The sequence below is a fragment of the Neoarius graeffei genome, chromosome 27 (assembly GCF_027579695.1).
Source record: "Neoarius graeffei isolate fNeoGra1 chromosome 27, fNeoGra1.pri, whole genome shotgun sequence".
In the NCBI taxonomy this organism is placed as follows: domain Eukaryota; kingdom Metazoa; phylum Chordata; class Actinopteri; order Siluriformes; family Ariidae; genus Neoarius; species Neoarius graeffei.
Window position 1 is genome coordinate 2,042,934 of NC_083595.1, and position 21,896 is coordinate 2,064,829.

Below are 21,896 nucleotides of genomic sequence, written 5' to 3' on the forward strand. Positions count from 1 at the left end.
AATTAAGGGACTTGTTGGGTATTGCACTGAAATCTTGGGAGTCCCAGTAGGTGGTACTGGTTTGTGATTGTTGGCTTGATTATATTTTTGTTAGATTGTATAAAAAAGACCACATTGTTCTTGTCAGTCCTCACTTGACATGCTGGATCAGACAATATTTTTGAGCAAGGAGCTTAGTTTATCTTTTTACTGTTGTCTGAAATATAACGATTTTACAAAAGCACCCAATATATGATATTCATTATGTTGTCATTTTATTTTGAGTTTTTTACTTGGCACAGTGGTCAATTTGTTAAGAACAAAGTTGTGGAGGGTTACATAACTTTCCCCTACTGAAGTCTTCAGCTTGTTTTTTTATGCTGTTAGACTTTTTGTTTGCATTGGTAATGCTGCCAAATGTTTTCTGTTTATAGATAGCCTAAGGTTTTTTATGCACTTAAAGATGCCCGTGCACTTTACAACAAAGGCGAAGGCTTTTTTTTTTCCTTTAAAGTAACTTGAATCACCTTTCTATTTTTTTGACATTGTAATCTGCCAAATGTTTAGTTTTTCAAATTGAAAGATGCACTTGGGCAAACAAATAAAACTGAGTTAAATAGTTATTTTGTGTTGTGTACGGTACTTTAAGTAGATATTGTTGGAACAAATGCAGACAGTACAGAACGCAGAAATGTAAATTAAACACAAGTTTATTAAATAAATCCAACACAACTCTGTTCACCAAATGCAACGTGACATTGTTAATTAAATCCAACATAACTCTGTTCACCAAATGCAACGTGCAATGTGACCTGCAGGGTCATACCATGGATGGACCTCGGAGTCAAAACCACAGGCATGGCGAAGACGGTAGTAAAAAGAACGAGCCATGCCATCATGTCGTTTTAGATATTGCGTTTGTGTCAAAGCAGGGCATCCACTGACAAGGTGTTGGACAGTCTCATTAAATTCATTGCATAATCTACATTTAAAATTTACATTTTGCTTTAAAATCACATTTTGGCAATTACGAGTGGGCAGTGACTGGTCCTGGGCTGCAAAAAGAAAGCCCTCAGTCTCACTTTTCAGACCAGCCGACTTCATCCAGGCAAAGGAATCGGTAAGATGACTGTTCTGTTCCACACACTGCATGTAGACACGATGCAGTGGTTTCTCAGAAAGCCTCTCCTTGAAATACCGACTCTGCGCTGATTTGATGTATGACTTCACCTGGTTGACACCCATCTCAGTACCATCCATCAGTACATCACCATCAATAAAATCAACATCAAAATTGAGATTTTGTCCAACAACCTTAGCACGCTTAAAATAGCTGTGGAATTCCTTGCTTTCATCATGAGTCTTGACATGCTTCACCAGAGGATCATCCGACAAATAAATGTGAGCAAAAGTGTACACTAAAATTCTATCATGGAGAGCTTCCACATTAATCAAACCTCGACCTCCAGAATTAATTGGCATATATAAACGATTGAGAGAGGAACGAGGGTGGTGAGCTCTATCATCGGACATGATCCTTCTAGTGAGGCGGTCAAGACCCTGAATGTCTTGTTTAGTCCAGTCCACTATTCCGAAGGAGTAAGAAAGGACAGGCACAGCAAAAGTGTTGGTGGCTTTGACCTTGTTTCGAGCATTAAGCTCTGAACTCCAGATCTTTTTTAGACGAGATTTATATTCTGCCCTAAGTTTGTCTTTGATGTGGACATTCTGGAGTTTGTCTCGAACTTGCATTCCCAAGTAAGTGTAGGCCTGATTTTCCACTAGATGCTCAATAACTCCTCCCCCTTGCAACTGAACTGATCCACCTTGTACTGCCTTGCCACGTTTCAAATGAAGAGTATTGCATTTGTCGAGTCCGAAGCTCATACCTGTATCATTAGAAAAGGACTCGACAAGGAGAACCTGTTCTTTTAAGTTTGATTCTCCTTTGGCAAGCAGTTCAATGTCATCCATGTAAAGGAGATGAGTAAGGGGTGTTGGGGACCTGTGCCGAGGAGGTCCAGGGTGATATCCCTCCTCCCTATTGAGCAAAGAACTCAAAGGGTTTAGTGACAGACAAAAAAGCAACGGGCTAAAAGAGTCACCCTGAAATATTCCTCGTTTAATTGGAATAGATTCTGAAGTCTGCACCTGCCCTTGCGAGTACATCTCAAGCTGAGTTGACCAGCAACTCATTAAAGACTTGAGTAAAACAAGCAGTCGCTCAGGCAGGTCAACACATTGCAGAGACTTCAAAATCCACTCATGAGGTACTGAGTCATATGCTTTCTTGTAGTCTATCCAGCACATTGAGAGGTTACGGTGATAAGTTTTGGCCTCTTCAAGTATAATTTTTTGAGCAAGGAGTTGATCCTTGCATCCCCAACATCCCTTTCTTGCTCCCTTCTGCTCCCTATAAATTATATCATTGTTTGAGCAGTACGCTGACACTAAACTTGTCAAACACCCTGTAAAAAACTTATACTGAGTGTTTAAACAAGTGATTGGCCGGAAATTTTTGGGATCAGTCAAGTCACCTTTTTTAGGAAGAAGTATTGTGCATCCTTTGCAGAACCATGGAGGAACATTCCCTGAATCCAGAAGCAAATTAAAATTGGTCACCAAGTGTGGCTGGACGCAGGGAAACAGTTTCCAGTACCGGTTTCTTATGCCATCAGGCCCTGGTGCCATATTAGATTTGGACTTTTTTATAATAGTTTTAAGGCAAACTGGTATAATATATGATATATATGGCCTTTTAATTTTCTCATGCATAGCATGATCATAATCTTGGACCCATGGTTCCTCAAGGTTGCAGTTGCCGGGTACAGACCACAACTGTTTCCAGAACCTTTCATTGGAGTCCATGGGGGGGTCGTGTCTCATCACCACTTTCTTTTGATTTAAGTTGCCTATAAAATTGTTTTTCATCTTTTTGGAAAAGTCTATTTTGTTTAATGAAATTTTTTCTTTTCCCATTTTCTTTTCCCTTCAGTCCAAACCTTTATTTTTGCCTTGAGGGAATCAAGAATTTGGAGAAGAACTTTTTCTTTTGCTGTATTAAATTTTGTCTTCAGTTTTCTCCAGATTGACTTTTGATGTTTTGTCATTGAATTCCCTGATAATCGTAATTTGAAGCATAGTTCAATCCAGGAGATATCTTTTCTTGTTTGATTTATTTTCATTTGAAACCGATTTTTCTTTGGAGCTTTGTTTTATTTTACATTAATATCTTCAATTTTGGAAACCGTATGTAGTTCCTCCAATGTTCGAGCAGCAGCATATACACACAACAGTTGATTTCCTCCAATGAACTGTCCGCAGATAAAGTTGCAGAAATAATTTCATTTAATTTATCAATTTCATTTTCAGGGAATGATTGCTTGGAAAGTTGAAGTGGCCTCCGTTTATCAATAGGCAAATCAAGAATGTCATTATAAATGGAATGAAACAAAATATACATTGGATCATCAGAAAGGTCAGTAACAGAAGATAGGGCAGAATCAGATGAAAAAGTTTTTTCAGAAGTTTTTCCGAGGCCACTTGGCTCATGTGAGTAAATTTCATTGGTGACTGGGGAAAGAAGAATGCGGACATCCATTTGGAGTTTCGGGTCTGCTGCTGCTGGAGCAGTGGGTTCTTCTGGCAAAGGTACCTGATGGACTGGTGATTTTGGCTCACTTGACTCACAGCGCATGTCAATTTTTAGTCGCCGGAGTTGATCACGCAGATTTTGGTCCGTCAGGTAAGCATACATGGGCATGGCATTGTCCCAATGTTGCTTCAACATCTTGCCATTGATGCGTGGATTGTCAGGCCATCCAGTTGCCTTTGCACACTCAAGTAGTGTGGACTTAATTTCTTTTGTCCAAGATATTCTTGGCCGGACATTGCGTCTCCCCCTGGGGCAAGTCCCATCTCCAGTTTGGTTGGTTTCCTCACCGGGGGGAGACTGACTGGGCTGCGGAAGTTGGAAATGATTTTTGTTTATTTGTTTCGTAACCCAGTATACACCAGCTTCGGGGGGTTAGCCCTAACTGGGTGATGTATGTTTAGTTCAGGGGAATAGATCCTCCCTATCTAGGCCCACCACGGAGAGGCGTACATCATCAGGCCATTATTATTATTATTATTATTATTATTAATAGTAGTAGTGGTATTACCTGGCAGTGTGCTGAGCCAATGGTGAGCCTCTTGGCATAGTCGTTGGCAACATGCTGCTTTTCAGTGCCAGGAACTGCATCATGGTGCTGCGCTACAGCCATCGCACGCTCTGATTGGACAGACAGCAATTACACAGCAGCCAGCCAATAGGAATCCAGATCATTTCTGTGACTTCAATTAATGAACTTACTCAGTGTGTCGCTGTTTCCCTCTCCAAACGGGCCGTGTGTGGACTTTGGGCCACCAAACACCTCCAACTGATTACACGTCTGAGATACAAACGTAAAAAAAAAAATGATGTGTTAAAGGGTAATGAAAACACACTGGTCCTAGAGCCTTCTTGGTTACCATGACAACTAATCAGCAGTTTCATCCCAAAGTATACAAATACAGACAAGAGTCCTGTATCAAGTTACCCGTGACTGCACAAAAAGGTTCCCAAAATGTACCATTTCACATCGTAGTATGCAGAATAGGATGGCTATACAGTATTTACCATGTTTATTGTTCCTGATTGTCAGCCCTTCACAAGAGTGTGTGTGTGTGTGTGTGTGTACCTGCAGGAAGCTATTACTGAGTCTCTCATAGCGTTTGAGTGCCGGACGGCTGGTGAAGTATCCTGTCCAGAAATCATGAGGACCGTCAGCATATGGGAAAAAATCATCCGTCTTTAACGGCCTGAGTGATGGACAGAATAATAAAGACGTTATTCCATCATATGAACTGTAATAAGTGATGCACTGTTCCATAAGAGAGTGTGTGTGTGTGTGGACTGACCAAGTGATGTTAGCGAGGTTGAGTTCCTGTAGATAACATGAAGGGGTGGAATAAAGGAGGTGGACTTTGCTTCCTCCCGCCTGCTTGGCGTTAACGTAGTGAATCAGCTTGTCCATGTTCTTATACCAGGGGACAGCGTTCTCATACTGGAAATCAGAACCCATCGTCATGATGATGTGATTCGTCTTGTACATCTCAGCCTGGGGGAGTCACACACACACACCGCAGAGGAGTGTTTCAGACAGCAGCTTTGTGATCCACATTGTAAATTGTACGAACCTCACCTGTCCTCACCTGTGTGTATGAAATGTTGATGAACTTGTCCACCAGTTGGTCCACGTTGTAGTCCTCGAGGTTTGGGTCGTCCTGAATTGGTGCATCAGAGCATAACTGATCCCAACAGAATCCTTCAGGAGGGTTATAACCATTTGGGAGAACACCTACACACACACACACACACACACACACACACACACAGAATTGATGTTAATTAATATAAAATTAGATCATACTGACTGTACAGCTGCTGCCAGCACCTTTGATCTAAAGGTAGAACTATTAAAAATTAGATCCCTCACGTCTGAAGCGCTAATGGTTAATGAACTCATTACTAATCAGGAGCTTAATATACTGTGTTTAACTGAAACATGATGTAGAGGTCAGAGCGGAGCACAGAAGTACGGCAGGCCAGAACTGAGTTCCAAAAACTCTTTTTATTTGCACTTTACAGTTACAAACATACACTCTCCCAGCCACACGCATATACACACACATCAGTCATCTGGTTCAGGAGAGCTCCCTACCTCTGCTCTCTCTCTCCTTATATAGGGCGCGGTTGCTGGGAAGACACACAAACAGGTTAATTCACCTCAGGTGTAGTGATTCTGCCACTTACCTTCCCTGACTCCGCCCTCCGGTCACAGAGGGCCTACCCCATCATTCTGGAGCTTGTATCTTAGTGTTTCTCATTCGTTTAGCCACACCCACCTGTTTTTATGTGGAAGTTATGTGGGTGCATATCTTCAGATGGTGTGTGTGTTTCAGATGGGCTATGATGGATTCTTCTTTGGCCGCCTGGATCATCAGGATAAAGCTCGCAGGATGAAGATGAAAGAGATGGAGATGGTGTGGAGAGCAAGTGAGAGTCTAGAGTCCCCGACTGCTGACCTTTTCACTGGTACACACACACAGTAAGCTCTTTGAGATGGGCCTTGGACACCGACACAGGAGGCAGAGGTCAGATGGAAAACATGACACATTTTACTTTACTTTTAAGCTGTCAGTTTATTTGTGTAGTGCTTTTAACAATAGACACTTTACAGAAAGCAGCTTTACAGAAAATATAGATTTTAAACATGAGAATTTATAAATTTATCCCTGATGATGAAGCCTGAGGTGACGGTGGTGAGGAAAAACTCCCTCAGATGACACGAGGGAGAAACCCTGAGAGGAACCAGATTCTAAAGGGAACCCATCCCCATCTGGGTGATAACAGACAGCGTGATTATAAATAACTCACTTCTATAAGTGTGTTCTATAGAGTCACAGAGTACAACTGCGTAACCAGGAAATTCATTTAGACATTTTTTTAAATTTATTTGCTAACAAATACAAACAAATACAAAGTAAGAAGGACAGAATGAAACAAATCAATACATACACATGACATACAACAAAAGCACTGACGTAACATTAACAACAATTTCAAAGGCTGGACAATACTACTAATATGTTAACAAAGAGATGTAACAGAACACATGGAGACAAATTCAACAAAGATAAACAAGAGCTATATTGCTGTATAGGGGAGGCTGGGTGGGGTTGGTTAGGGGTAATGAATGTGCATGTGAGATGGAGGAGGGTAGGTGGGGGGGATTTGGAGGGGTTTTGGGCCTTGAGTTATGGGTGGAGGGACAGTGTGTGTATGTTGGGGGGAGCGGAGTTTGTGATAGTGAGCACATGTGTGTGTGTGTGTGTGTAAGTGTATATAAGCAGCGCTGGTCTAGTGTCGGGCCAGGGAGAAGGAAGCTGGATCATAATGAAGGAGAGTGGTTGGGGGGGGGGGGGAGTATTATTCTATTTGCTAATCATTTGTGTTAGTAAATTTTTTATAGATAGTAATTCTAAAAATAATAGTTCTTTAATAGTTAATTACGATGACTACCTGAGCACCTGTTCATGGCTATGGTGCCAGCCGCCCCTGCCCAAGCTAAATCATGATGGGACGACAGAGGGGAGGGGGAGGTACTGCATGAGGCAGGGCTCCGGGCCCGGACGCCCCACACACCGACACCAGCCCCCCATAACCTCCGCACAACACGCCCTACCTATCCTATATATGACTGTATATGACAAGAATGTGTGACTTCTCTAAAGTGTACTGCATTAAAAGAAGAGGGCGTGCAGGGTGAAAACCTGCCCAGATCTCCACCTACACGCCCCCCGCACACTATGTAATCAAAGATATAAGCCTACTCTAAGATGTATTTGCATTAAAAGAAGCGAGGAGTGCAGCAAAGCACCTGCAGAGGTTTCCCACATGCACTCCTCCCCTGCCCTAGTCTATCATGTTGTTCTTATTGAAGGTGGACAAATGGTGTGTGCTTCCTAATGTGTAGAGCATTTAAAAGAGGATAAGGCGCGCTGTGCAATACTTATAAGTCTTATAAAAATAAGACTTATTTTTCGAGGCTACATATGTTCTGTTAGTCTGAAGAACTTCAAACGTACTGAATTTATAACCAGGTTTGTGTGTTACACCTAGATAATGATTATAAATAACCGCGACACCTCCACCTCTGCCAGTTAGACGAGGCTGGTGTATATAACTGTATCCAGGAGGACTCGCTTCATTTAATGCTATATATTCATTTGGCTTAATCCATGTGTGGCAGTGGGGGCGTGGTCAAGCGTCGGTCTGTGACCGGAGGGCGGAGTCAGGGAAGGTAAGTGGCAGAATCACTACACCTGAGGTGAATTAACCTGTTTGTGTGTCTTCCCAGCAACCACGCCCTATATAAGGAGAGAGAGAGCAGAGGAAGGGAGCTCTCCTGAACCAGTTAGTTAGTTATGGTTTATTTGATAGGGACAGATACATATCTTGCAGGCTGTGCAACAGCCTAACAGTAAGCATCATAGCATTTATAGCCGTAGGCTAATTTCCAATGCCCGTCCCTAGAAGGGCTTTTGAAATAATATATAAAAAACTATTTTTATTTTAAAGAGCAGCCTATCCATTCATCCAGGCCATTCATTCAATCTAAAATACAGCCAATATACATAACTAACCATATGTTAATGTCCATCCACATATCCATTCATCCACTAAATATAGAATTAGTAATATTAATAAAAATGGTCAGACATTACCTACCTACACACACATGCATATTCACACATGGCTACATACCTGGTTACTTTTTAGGAACTCCTTCATCTGACTCCTGAACCACCCATGACTATGAATGGCCTTGATTTCAGGGGGCAAGCTATTCCATAAATGTAGTCCTTTAATTAGGAATGAAGACTGACCAAAGGATGTTTTACGGTGGGGTATCCTACAGTTCCCTGCTACAGCACCCCTGGTGGACCGCCCAACAACCTGCATTGGTTGGATAAGGTCACAGAGCACTTGAGGGGCTTGGCCATGCAGGCATTTATAGATCAAGTTAATATTTGACAAAGCAATATAATTATCAAAACTTAGCATGTTCAGGTCCCGCTGGACATCACAGTGATGAGCTCTTATTGGCCTTTTACCTAGGGTTTTCAATGCGCAGTTATAGAGTCTCTCCAGAGGTCTTACTGCTGAAAGACCTACCTGTGACCATGCAGTTATGCAATAGCCAAGGTATGAGAGAATCATTGAATAAAAATATATGTTGGCTGCTTCAAATGATAAACAATCTCTAATTAGTCTGAAAGTGTATAAGTTCAGTCTAACTGTTTTACTGATCTTCTTAATATGTTTGTCAAATTTGAGATGTTCATCCAATATCAGTCCTAAGTATTTGACCTCTGTAACCTGACTAATTGGTTTGTCATAGATATTGATATTTAAGGTAGTTGGTGTGGGGCGCCTTCCAGAGGAAAAGCACATTGACACTGTTTTACTTACATTTAGCGCTAGACATGACTTGTTTAGCCAGTAAGCTACAGCCTCCAGTTGTTCATTTAATTTGTGTGATACTGCAGCAGCTGTTTTCCCATGAACATATAGAACCGCATCATCTGCATACATTTGAAAACCTGCCTCTGGACAGGAGTCAGGGAGGTCATTTATAAACATACTAAGAAGTATCAGTCCTAATACCGAACCCTGCGGAATGCCAGTTTTGATTATTTGAAATGAAGACTTTGCATTGCTGATAGCAACACATTGTTCATGGTTTGTGAGATATGATTTAAACCAGGCCACTGTCTTTTCTGTTAAATTATAACTAACAAGTTTAGATATTAAAATGTTATGATTTACCGTGTCAAATGCTTTTTTAAGATCTAAAAATACAGCCCCCACCAGGTTACCTTTATCTATAGATGATTTAATTTGCTCCAGGAGGAAGCAGTTAGCACTCTCTGTGGAGAATTTTGCTCTAAAACCAAATTGTAATGGATGTAAATATTTATTGCCTTCTAGGTGTTCCATTAGTTGTATGGCAACTGCCTTTTCCAGGCAGTTAGATAGAGCAAGCAGGATGCTGATGGGCCGATAATTGGTCACTTGGTCTGCCGCACCAGATTTAAATATAGGAATAACCTTTGCTTGTTTCCAGGCTTCAGGAAACATCCCACTTGTTATGGAGGTGTTTACCAAGTGGGTTAGCAGCTCAGCTAGTGCATTAACGTGTGTTTTTATTAAAACTATATCTAAATTAAAAAGGTCTTTGGAATAGGTAGTTTTTAACTTAGTAATTATTTTTACTACTTGACTTTTTGATATTAGTTTGAGTTCTAGCAGTTGACCTGTCTTTGCAGCTATAGCTGGGCCAGACCAGGGGGCTCATTTATCAACTGTTCTTACGCACAGTTCTGTGCGTAAAAGGTTCGTACGAACATTTTTGCGCAAAGTGTGGAATTCATGAATGTGTACTTGAACGTAGAATTGTGCCTAAATATACGCACACCTCGGACCATGCTTACGTACAATACCTAGTGGTAGAATAACGAAACAACAAGTAGTGTTGATTCTAGAGTCGAACTGTGCCCGATGCGTAGGTTACAATACAACTATTTTTGTGTGTTTGTTTGTTTGAGTGTATTCGAAGTATTTTGGTTTCGAACGTGCTGAATCAAATTCAAACACACCAACAATGTGATCTTGTGGGCCGATTTCAGATTACTCACGGTGTAACTAATAATTGACTATTGACTAATTTACTCATGTGTAAATAATTATTTGAATTGATATACGTATAAAAAGCACACACATGATATGCCTATCAGAACGCAACATGGCCCATCTTGCATTGCTAGAAGAGTTGGCAAACCGTGCGTTCCGCAGGGAGTGTGTATTCAGAGAGAGAGCCGATTTATTTGTGGAAAGTTCAGAGTGGCTTTTGAGCAGGTATCGTTTTCCAAAGCATATATTACTTGATTTATGTCATGAATTGGGTCCTATGCTAGAGCGCGAAACAAAGCGCATGAAAGCCATACCTGTCCATATCCAAGTTCTGTCTACCCTAGGATTTTTGGCTACAGGCACGTTTCAACGTGAACTTGGGGATAGAGTGGGTATTTCTCAGCCGTCACTGAGCAGAATTTTGCCAACAGTTTTGGATGCAATAGTTTCTTTGGTGCCAAATTATATTCAGTTCCCTTATTTACTTCCGCATAAAGCTGAAGTTAAGCGAGGATTTCATGCAATCGCGGGGTTCCCCAATGTTATTGGGGCAATAGATTGCACACACATAGCACTAAAAGCACCATCACAGCACGAATACAATTTCGTGAATAGGAAGGGGTTTCACTCCATCAATGTGCAGCTCATATGTGATGCCGATTTGATGCTTTTAAACGTTGTTGCTCGATGGCCTGGGGGAACGCACGACTCGTTTATTGTGCAGAACAGCTCAGTGGGCATTCGTTTACAAGAAAGAGCTGTTGAAGACGGATGGCTTATTGGTGAGTGTCGCGCAACTTGTCATAGTATAACATGGGTATGTCCATTGAGCAGTGTTCCACAATGGTAAACCGCAATATGGCAATGTCATGAATGCAACTTGTTCGCATAGGTGATCAAGGATATCCACTCAAACCATGGCTCATGACCCCACTAACCAACCCCCAGACACAGCAGGAACAAGCCTACAACCAGGCCCACGCGCGCACCAGAGTTACAATAGAGCGCGCAATTGGTTTGCTGAAGGGCCGATGGCTGTGTTTGTCAAGGGCGGGGGGAACGCTGCAGTACCGACCTGAAAAGGTGTGCAGCATGGTTATGGCTTGCTGTGTGCTCCACAATTTGGCCATCAGAAGAGGAGTCCCCCTGCAGGATCCCCCTAGACCTGATGACCCCATGCATGACGAAGAGCGTTGCGAAGAGGGCCTTGCACCTGCTAATGCTTTTGCGATGCGGATCAGAGCGGGGATCATACAGAGATTTTAGGCAAGTTTACCCATATTATGCATATTATTTACTCACTGTGTGTGTGTGTGTGTGTGTGTGTGTGTTGCATAATGACAGAAGGCAGACTTTTCATGATTCAATAGCTTTTATTTGCGATTTGAGTTGCACAAGCAGCAAGTGTTTTCAGTGACTCACTGATTTCAGTGAGCACATTAGTGAGGTTGCTTAGCTGCCCCTTGATGTCACTAACTGCCTGGGCAATGTGCTCTTGGTTCTGCAGGACCTCATCAGTTAATACCCTTGGTGCCCGAGCCTCACGCACAGAGGACGACCTTGCCTCCTCCTGCACCATCGCGGCAGGAGCGGACGTGTCTGTATAATTGAAAGAGCAGATGCATTAATAAGCTACTTCTGTTTAAACCAAAAATTTCTGTTTGAAACAAAGTTTTTTTTTATCAATTCAGTAAAAAATGTTTAGATTTAAATTCTGCATTAAATGTGTGACCACTTACTTTCATCTTGGACGTTTGGTTCTGTTTCTGGGGGTTCCACCACGAGGTCACTGTCAGTCACACCACTCACCACTCCGGAACACGCAGCGTCCCCAATAATGCCAGCAACCCGTTCATCCAAGGCAGACAATTTTTCAAGGTTTTGCCCTCCCCCTGTCACCATTGTAGCGCGCCTGTAAGTGGCCATGCGTTTTTTTTGCATTTAATTTAATATCAAACCACCTTTTTTTAATTTCTGCCACAGTCCGTGGCTCAGATCCGATGGCATTTACAGAGTGTGCCACCTTCTCCCACACAGTATTCTTTTTTTTTTTTACTAGTAACGCCGGCTTCTAAACCACAAAACAATATCTTCTGACTGGCCTCAACCTCCGCGACTAAAACGTCGATCTCCGTCTCAGAGAAATTCCTCTTTTTTGCGCGCTTCTCCATTATTCCACCAAGGACTCAATTACTCATTTGCATGGCTTTTAAAGGGGATGTTAATGCCATATATGGTTAATTGGGGGCGTTTCACAATGCAAATTAGAGTCATCGTGCCCGCGCAAGGTGATTTGGCAGGTGTGGGATTTATCACTGCAGATTACTTACGGGTGTGCGTAAAACCAGCCTAGGAACGTTTGATAAATGCCGATATTTTTGTACTTACGAACATTCTAAATTCCACTCGTACGACAGAATTTAGGATGTTTTCTACGCACTGTTGATAAATGAGCCCCCAGACACTTGTCTCAAAAGTTCTGGCTATATCCTCAACTGACCCAACAAAATAGTTGTTTAGTACTTGCGCAATTTCTCCATTATCTGCTATAGTTTCATTCCCTATTTTTAGTTCCTGTATGATACTTTGTGCTTTCTGTGATTGTATTAAGGTTTTCATTTGTTTCCAAATAAGTGAACTATTGCCCTTAGCCTCCGTTAAAAGTGTAATATAATACGTTGCTTTAGCTGTGCGCAATTCTTTAGTGACTCTATTACGGAGTCCTTTATATTGTGCGAGGGCAGTGTTTGTCCGCCTCTTTAAACACACTTTAAGTGCAAGATCACGTTGTTTCATGAGCTGTCTAATTGATAAGTCCACCCACGGAAGGGAATTTTTCCTTTTAGATTTTTTGGCCGGCTTGAGAAATTTAGACATTATTTTATTGATGCCATTCATAAATTCATTGCAACATGTGTTCGTGTCTGTGTTCTGCATCACATCGTCCCAAGTTGCTTCACTTAATTGACGTTGCAAAATTGGTAGATCTTGCTTGGATATTATAAGTTTGTCAGCGTTTGGTAATCCTATATTTAGACTGTAATTGGCAAAACGTTTTTTGGTCAACTTCCTAGCTGCCAAGATCATATTATGATCTGACAAGCCCGTTATAAGATTAAAAGTTTTTATTATTCGCTCAGTCCTATTAGTAAATATTAAGTCTATCTGTGATTGAGTCGATCTAGTAATTCGTGTCGGCCCTTTAATTACTTGACTGAAATCGAGCTTAGACATGGTGCTTTTCAGTTTACCTCTGGCTTTCTTATCAGCCCAATTAATATTAAAATCCCCGAATATTATCACCTCTGTTTTATGAGTAATGGCTTTAAGTATTTTCTCTAATTTTTCATAAAAAGTTCCATCATATATTGGCGGGTTATATACAACCAAGATGCGAAAATGCATCTCCGGGGATAGATAAACATTTAATCCAAGGCATTCAAGCTCGTCAAGGTCAAATTCAATTTCAGCACATCTGAAGGAATCCCTAATATAAACAACCACACCACCCCCTCTACCAACTTCCCTGTCTTTTCTAAAACATTTATATCCTGGCACATCAATAATAGAAGTTAAAATCTTGCTATGAAGCCAGCTTTCAGTGAGACATAAAAAGTCCAAGTTTGAGTCCAACAGTAATGTTTTAATTTCATCGCATTTGGGGAGGAGGCTTCTAATGTTGAGATGCCCCCCAAATATACCCCTTGGTTTGGCAGAAGGGTCCCATATAACTTTGGCATAATTTACTGTATGGAAGATATTTGTTCGTTTAATCATTAATTTGTTAAGTATATGCTTTATGCAGTTTTTATGCGTTTTCCATTTGGGTCCAGTGTCTTTATGGATCATGCGGTTACATCCACACGTCTCCGTTGGCAACGAGCAGACCGAGTCCTCAGGTCGCAATTCGTCTCCGGCTACCATCCCAACACCCTGCTGTTCGAGACAGTTCGCGTCTGCCTTGAGGCCCAAGGATCCCGTCGCAAGGTCGGGAACCACGATAGAACATTCGGCAACTCTGCCCGCGATCAAATTCTTGCTCATGGAGTGCTCCCCCACGGCATGCAGCTTGGGGGATGTGGGTCCGCAGCTGAGGCTCGAGTATAGAACGTCGCTGGGTCCCGGATTCAGTTGGATATCGCCCGCCAGCAAGAGCAGCAAAGCGTGAGTTAAAACAGTCTTTATCCAAGCACGTTTATTGTTCTGAGTGTATTTGGCATTCTTGTGACCTAGCTTGCAAGTTCGTGTCTGGCCATTTTTAAATATGCAGGTGAAGATGACATGACTACCAAAACCAAACGACTGTAGGCTAGGGTTTATTGGAAGCCATAAGTCCGCACTTGAATCATGAGTAGGAAAACATTGTCTTTTAAACAGAGGCACCAGCGTCAGGTATGCACAGGTGAGTAGTATTGGTATGTTACTTAGTAGCTTCAGATAGTGACGGCGTTTGCCAGAAATCAGTCCATACCTTTTAAAGCTACTCACTCTGGGTCGAGGCGGCGAGTTGTTTTTCTTACATAAACGTAGAAAGTTGATATGTAGAATATTGGCAAGTAGAAACAGAACTTCCAGCGTGGAGCCCAACAAACCACGCTTACCAGTTTCTGTCTTTGCCACCTGCGACGCATTCACCTGCGCCATCTTGTTTTTCCTTCCGTTCCCTCCCAGTACAATTAGCACAGGCCACAGACACCACGTGACTCCACTGCATTTGACTCCAGATGACTGCTGTGTGTGTATATGTGTGTGGCTGGGAGAGTGTATGTTTGTGACTGTAAAGTGCAAATAAAAAGAGTTTTTGGAACTCAGTTCTGGCCTGCCGTACTTCTGTGCTCCACCCACCCGCTCTGACCTCTACAGTGGTGCCGAAACTCAGGGGCCGAGCACAGAGGAGAACAGCCCCATGGAGTGCTCCCCCTTCGTAGACCTGATCCACACTCTCACCACGGCCCAACAGAGCCAGCACCAGGCGCTGCTCGCCCTCCGAAAGGAGCAAGAACAACGGTTCGAGGCCCTGGTGCTGGCGCAACAGGAAGATCGACAGGTGTTCCGGCACCTCCTCACGTCGGTGGGGTCCACTATCTCCCCCGCTGCGGGCCCATTCCACCTCACCCTAACGAAGATGGGCCCGCACGACAACCCCGAGGCCTTCCTCACGCTATTTGAACAAGCAGCAGAGGCCTCAGGGTGGCCGGTGGAACAGCGCGCAGCACGCCTCCTCCCCCTGCTAACGGGCGAGGTGCAGCTGGCCGCGCTACAGCTCCCCGCCGACAGTCGGCTGGTCTACGCGGACCTGCGCCGGGCTGTCCACCAGCGTGTGGGGTGCACCCCCGAACAACATCGTCAGCGCTTCCGCGCTCTGTGCCTAAAGGAGGTCGGCCGCCCGTTCGCGTTTGGCCAACAACTCTGGGACGCCTGCAGGCAGTGGCTGAGGGCTGACAACCGCGACGCTGAGGGAGTCGTCAACCTGGTGGCACTGGAGCAGTTCATCGCGCAACTTCCCAAAGAAACGGCGGAGTGGGTCCAGTGCCATCGCCCGGCGTCACTGGATCAGGCCATCGAGTTGGTGGAGGCTCATTTGGTGGCTGTTCCCGTGGCAGGATCACAGATCCCCTCTTCGCTTCTCTCTCTCTCTCCCCCTCCCCTTCTGTGTCTTGTCCTCGCCCCGTTCCCCCACCGCGGAGGCAGGGGCCAGCTCCCTCACAGCTGGTCCGCCGCGCCCGTGGTGTCCTCCCTTTTCCCGCTTCCATGTCTGTCTCCCCCCCCCCCAGGTGAGTGAGCCCCACAGTACCGGTGCAGAGAGAAAGCCCGGGCTGGTTTGCTGGCGCTGCGGGGAGCCGGGGCACCTCCAGCATCAATGCTCGGCAAAGGAGGTGGATGCGGTGGTCCAGATCCCCGACGCGCCAGGAGCCGCCCTCGATCGGGCCGGAACATATCGCATAACGGTGAGTATCCAAGGGGATATGTCTGTGAATATTCTCAGTCATCCAGGTCATAGTAACTATGGGTGGTAAAAGAGAGCAACTGGACTTGCTTGAAGATTCTTGAAGATGTTTCACCTCTCATCCGAAAGGCTTCTTCAGTTCTGTCTGACTGGTAGGGAGTATCAGGTATTTATCCTCTCATGGATGAAAAGCTCATCTAAGGTGTCGTTGAGTCATCCTGTTGGTGTGGGTCACTGGGGGCTGAATGTGAATGGCCTCGAGAGTCGTTAGGGTGGTCAATGGATTGCCCATTAAGGTGATCAATGGAATGCTGATTCTCTCTGTCCTCCTGTGAGCCACTGAAAACAGCTGGGTTTTGGTGTGCATTCAGTTGTCTGGGAAGTGTGCCAAGGACTGCATTGTAGGTGGCTGATAAATTATATCTTAGACCCCCACCTCTGTTCAGTGATGGCCATTCCAGGTTGACAAAAATGGCTTCTTTAACTCCTCGCTCATACCAACGATCCTCTCTGGCTAAAATGCATACTTTGGAATCCTGAAATGAGTGTCCTTTGTTGTTAAGATGAAGGTAGACAGCAGAGTCCTGGCCTGAGGAACTGGCTCTCTTGTGTTGAGCCATACGCCTGTGAAGCCTCTTTCTTCAAGAGCAGGAAAAGGAACATAACGGACAAGGAGGATAACAGGAACAAACGCAAGAACATTGTCATTCCCTACATTTCTGGTCTATCTGAGAAACTCAGGAGGAACTTCTACAAACACAACATTCCGGTACGTTTCAGACCCAGTAACACCCTGAAGCAGAAATTGGTCCACCCTAAGGACAGAATACCCAGACACAAACAGGACAATGTGGTGTATGCAATTCAGTGCAGTGAGCAATGCACGGACTCATATATTGGTGAAACCAAGCAACCGCTTCACAGGCGTATGGCTCAACACAGGAGAGCCAGTTCCTCAGGCCAGGACTCTGCTGTCTACCTTCATCTTAACAACAAAGGACACTCATTTCAGGATTCCAAAGTACGCATTTTAGCCAGAGAGGATCGTTGGTATGAGCGAGGAGTTAAAGAAGCCATTTTTGTCAACCTGGAACGGCCATCACTGAACAGAGGTGGGGGTCTAAGACATAATTTATCAGCCACCTACAATGCAGTCCTTGGCACACTTCCCAGACAACTGAATGCACACCAAAACCCAGCTGTTTTCAGTGGCTCACAGGAGGACAGAGAGAATCAGCATTCCATTGATCACCTTAACGGGCAATCCATTGATCACCCTAACGACTCTCGAGGCCATTCACATTCAGCCCCCAGTGACCCACACCAACAGGATGACTCAACGACACCTTAGATGAGCTTTTCATCCATGAGAGGATAAATACCTGATACTCCCTACCAGTCAGACAGAACTGAAGAAGCCTTTTGGATGAGAGGTGAAACGTCTTCAAGAATCTTCAAGCAAGTCCAGTTGCTCTCTTTTACCACGCATAGTTATCCAACGGGATACATATCAGGCGTTGGTGGACTCTGGCTGTAATCAGACCTCAATTCACCAAAGCCTGGTGCAAGACGAGGCATTGGGGGGAGCACAGGGGGTGAAGGTGTTGTGTGTGCACGGTGATGTTCACAGCTACCCTTTGGTGTCGGTCCACATTTTTTTCAGAGGGGAAAAATTTAGAGTAAAGGCGGCGGTTAATCCTCACCTCACCCACTCAATAATTTTGGAGACTGATTGGCCGGGATTCGGGGAGTTAATGAGTCATTTAGTGAAGAGTGGGTTCTGCCGTAGTTCAGCAGGAGGTCCCGGTGTCGCTTTGGCGGGAGCAGCTGTCACAGAGCCGTCTACGTCATCTCCGCGTCAGAGTGAGGAGCTGCAGGCTCCTCCTCCCTCTCTAGGGGAATCCCTCACGGATTTTCCGTTAGAGCAGTCGCAAGACGAGACTCTGCGACATGCGTTTGACCAAGTGAGAGTAATCGATGGTCAAACGCTCCAACCAAACGCCACCCCGTCCTTCCCCTATTTTTCTATTATGAAGGATAGATTATACCGAGTGACGCAGGACACTCAGACTAAAGAACAAATCACGCAGCTCTTGATTCCAAAAAGCCGTCAGGAATTGGTATTCCAGGCGGCTCACTTTAATTCCATGGCTGGACACTTGGGGCAGGATAAAACACTAGCCCGAATAATGTCCTGGTTCTATTGGCCAGGGATTCACGGCGATGTCCGTAGGTGGTGTACGGCGTGCCGTGAATGCCAGTTAGTAAATCCAGCGGCCATTCCAGGTGAGCTTCTATTGTAAAGTGGTGTGTCACCCAAGTGTGTCAGACATATTCACAAAGAATGGGCACGTGTGTTACCTGGGCAAACATGGAGGCATGTTCTCGAGCGTGGCCAAACGGGTCAATGTGCCAAGCCACTTGAGGTCGAACGCACTCTCCAAACGTGTCGTTTAGAAAATGCAAACCGAGGGTCATCTGATCTATTACTGCACTGTAGTGTGTGCTGGCTTCATCACTCATACACCAACCTCCGTTAACAAACTCCAACTGACCTGCAGAGAGAGAGAAACATTTAGTGGAAAACTCACTGTAATCTTTCTTTTTCTGTCTCTTTTCATTCCTTTTCTTTCCTTCTTCTCACCTTTTCCCTAATTTATTCCTTTATCATTTTCCAACCTTATCTGCTTCCTTATTTCCTTCCCTTTATCCTCTTGTTCTTTTTTTCACCCCTTTATTTCTTCCTTGCATGTTTTCATCCTTATTTCTCTCTCATGTATCCTGACAGTTTTCCCCTCACTGCCTCAGTGTAGTCCTGTGTGTGGCTGTTTGCTTGCTGCTGTATGTGAGTGTGGAAGTGAATAGGTGAGTGAACAGGTGAACTTTGACCTTGCTCCACCGGCTGGGTGACGATGTTCCGTGTCTCCTGGTCCTGTTCTTTCCACCAGCGGTAGAAGAACGCCGTCTCCACATAGATGAACCTGCGTGCTGGATCCTTCTGCAGCTCCAACACCACTGAGTCCAGGATGTACTGAACCCCAGCATGCTGGATATCATTACGGCCTACACACACACACACCGTTCTCACTACGCTGCAATCACATGACTGCAGCCATGTTTATCTTTATTTTTGTTGAGAAAGTTTCCTAACAGTGAGCACCCACACGATGTCATATGATGTTTATGAGGAGATAAAATGGAGAATAACAGAACATTACTGACACAGCACAGTGTGTATATTACTTGTGTGTGTGTACAAACAGTTGAGTCCAAAAGTCCACTACAGCATGTCATGAGACCAAAACACTGCATTCTGATTAGCTAATCATGAGACCTACAGCATGATATTACTAACAATAATAATAATTTAGCAGTTTATGTAATTTGTATACATTTATATTGTATGCATTAATATATGTTCAACTAAAACAGTTCTTAATCTTAAACCAAACTCAATATCACAAGAGTTTTTATGCTGTGTGTGTCTGACCTCCATAATAGTACTGATCCACAGTCTTTAGCCAGCCCACATCATCATGTGTGTGAGGAACCAAGTGGACATTCAGCATGGATGGCTTCGTTGCTGGACATGACTATACACACACACACACACACAGAGTTTACATGTGTAGATTGCATGTGTGTGTGTGTGTGTGTGTGTTTATATACTACTGAGGATCAAATGTCCCCACAAGGATTGTAAAATCTGACAATTTCGACCTTGTGGGAACATCTGGATGGTCTCCACAAGGAAATTGCTGCGATAGTGTTTAAAAAATATAAATAAAGAGCCAAAAAGTTATTTTCATTATTGAGGTTTGGGTTGAGGTTCAGCACAGCGTTAATAATGGAAGGTCCTCACAAGGCTAGTGAGACAAACGTGTGTGTGTGTGTAACCTGAAGTTATTCTTTCGATAACAACACTCCCCCCAGTGTTTTAGTCCTCTTCTACCACAGTAAGTTGAGAATCATTCCATTTTTTAATTTATTAAAGAACACATCATACTTCTGTTTTTATGCGTTTACAGTGATGTTTATTGTTTTGAAAGAAGTCAGTTCCTGTTCTCACCGGATATCAGCGATAAACAAGATCATCACCCTCTTCATGGTGAGAAACTCGGACATAACTGCCACAACCACAAGACCTTTTTATTCATAATGTGTAATTTTAAGAGATTATAAAATAAAAAGAAGCTTTAAGGTCGCACAACAGCTTATCGCCCAGCCCTGACTGGACCTGTACGTGTCCCGACTCTGGAGGAACAGCAGCCAGAACACACTCAGGTTATTGATTTTAAAATGATGCATTAACTACAATCTCTGATGGTCAGAATAATCACTATTTATAATCATTACAGCTCACAAATCATGGTTTAGTTACACTCACAAATAGTTTCACATTCTCACACCCACAGTGACAATGCAGACTGAAGAAAGATATAAATCCCTTAACAAATAAAAATGGAAATAAAAACAGTCACTCAGAGAGAGAGAGAGACAGAAAGACCGAGAGAGAGAAAGAAAGAAAGAAAGAGACAGAGAGGAGAGTGTGTGAGAGAGATGGTGTGTGTGTGTAATAATCCCCCCGGAGTTGCCGCTCTGTGTGTGTGAGTGAGAGTGTGAGAGACCCCCCCGGAGTTACCCCACCTTGTCCCCGCGCTGCGCTGCTCCGGCCGGGCCGCCCCTCCCCCACTCCCGCCCCGCCCCCACTCCGACTCTGCCCGCCCCGCCCCCACTCCGACTCTGCCCGGGCCGCCCCTCCCCCACTCCCTCTCCGCTGCAGACAGGAACACACACACCGCCAGCAGCGCGCGCCGCCATGCTGCGCAACAATACACCGTCACATGACTCGCGGCGCGTGACCGGGAACAGAATGCGGAAGTGATGGCGACGCGTCTCTGATGAATATGCAAATGAAAGAGGCGTGGCGAGCGGCGGTAACCCGAAAGAAGTGTTGGAGGGTGGAGGAGGTGACTTTAGCAGAATCCGGATTGCTAGGAGCAGTGGAGGACTGTGTGAGGCACCGGCGCGGGAACCGGGGGTGCGGCAGCACCCCCTGGTGGTGGACCCTCAAAACTGACATGAACATAAAACAAAACTTACGTGAAAGTATATTTGTTTATTTATTTGTTTTCATTTGGCTCTGCTGATTTTATATGTCATGTTTTAGATGTAGGATGATGAGGGCTACATTTTAGTTATTTAAAAAAGGATTTAATTAAAACTTAATATGTAGCCTAGTGGACCATCAGAATTTTTTTTGTCGCGACGTTGACGTTCAGCTTTTCAGCGCGCGAAATTACAACAGGAAGCGAGTACGAGTTGACCGTCTGTAGAGAAGAGTAAGAGTTAGTTAGTTAGTTAGTTAGTTGATACTTAATAGTTACTATGTCTCAGGAGAGAACCGTGTGGATTTAAGTGGAATAATTGCGAGAAGTCATATGATCAAGACAGCGTTTTAAGGTAAGGCCATTTGGTTATTAATTTTCCCCGCTGTGTCGTGTTCACTTGAGCCTATTTGGTATGCCTTGAACAAGTGCAGGTGTTGCTAGCATCGTGCTTTGAAGTTGACTCAGATGTAACTACAGTCTTAAAAAATGTTCGTTTAAAACGGTGTGTCCATGCTCATCATGTTTTACTTTTACTTTTCTTAATGGAGAGTGTGAAATACCGCTGCATCACTTTTATGAG

The 21,896-nt window shown here is 44.1% G+C and overlaps 1 protein-coding gene across 1 annotated transcript; it reads right to left on the reverse strand.

The window, feature by feature from the left end:
* Window positions 1-671: 671 nt before the first annotated feature.
* On the reverse strand, window positions 672-20,676 carry LOC132874770 (lysosomal alpha-mannosidase-like; the record flags this gene model as incomplete). The annotated part of the gene is made up of 13 exons (XM_060911166.1): window positions 672-3,940; window positions 4,143-4,252; window positions 4,334-4,412; window positions 4,701-4,821; window positions 4,921-5,120; window positions 5,215-5,360; window positions 5,724-5,757; window positions 8,330-8,408; window positions 11,784-11,857; window positions 18,567-18,760; window positions 19,095-19,268; window positions 19,696-19,798; window positions 20,593-20,676. Coding segments are annotated over 13 exons (2,139 nt in total), but the record flags the coding sequence as incomplete, so codon positions are not given.
* Between the last annotated feature and the right edge of the window lie 1,220 nt (window positions 20,677-21,896).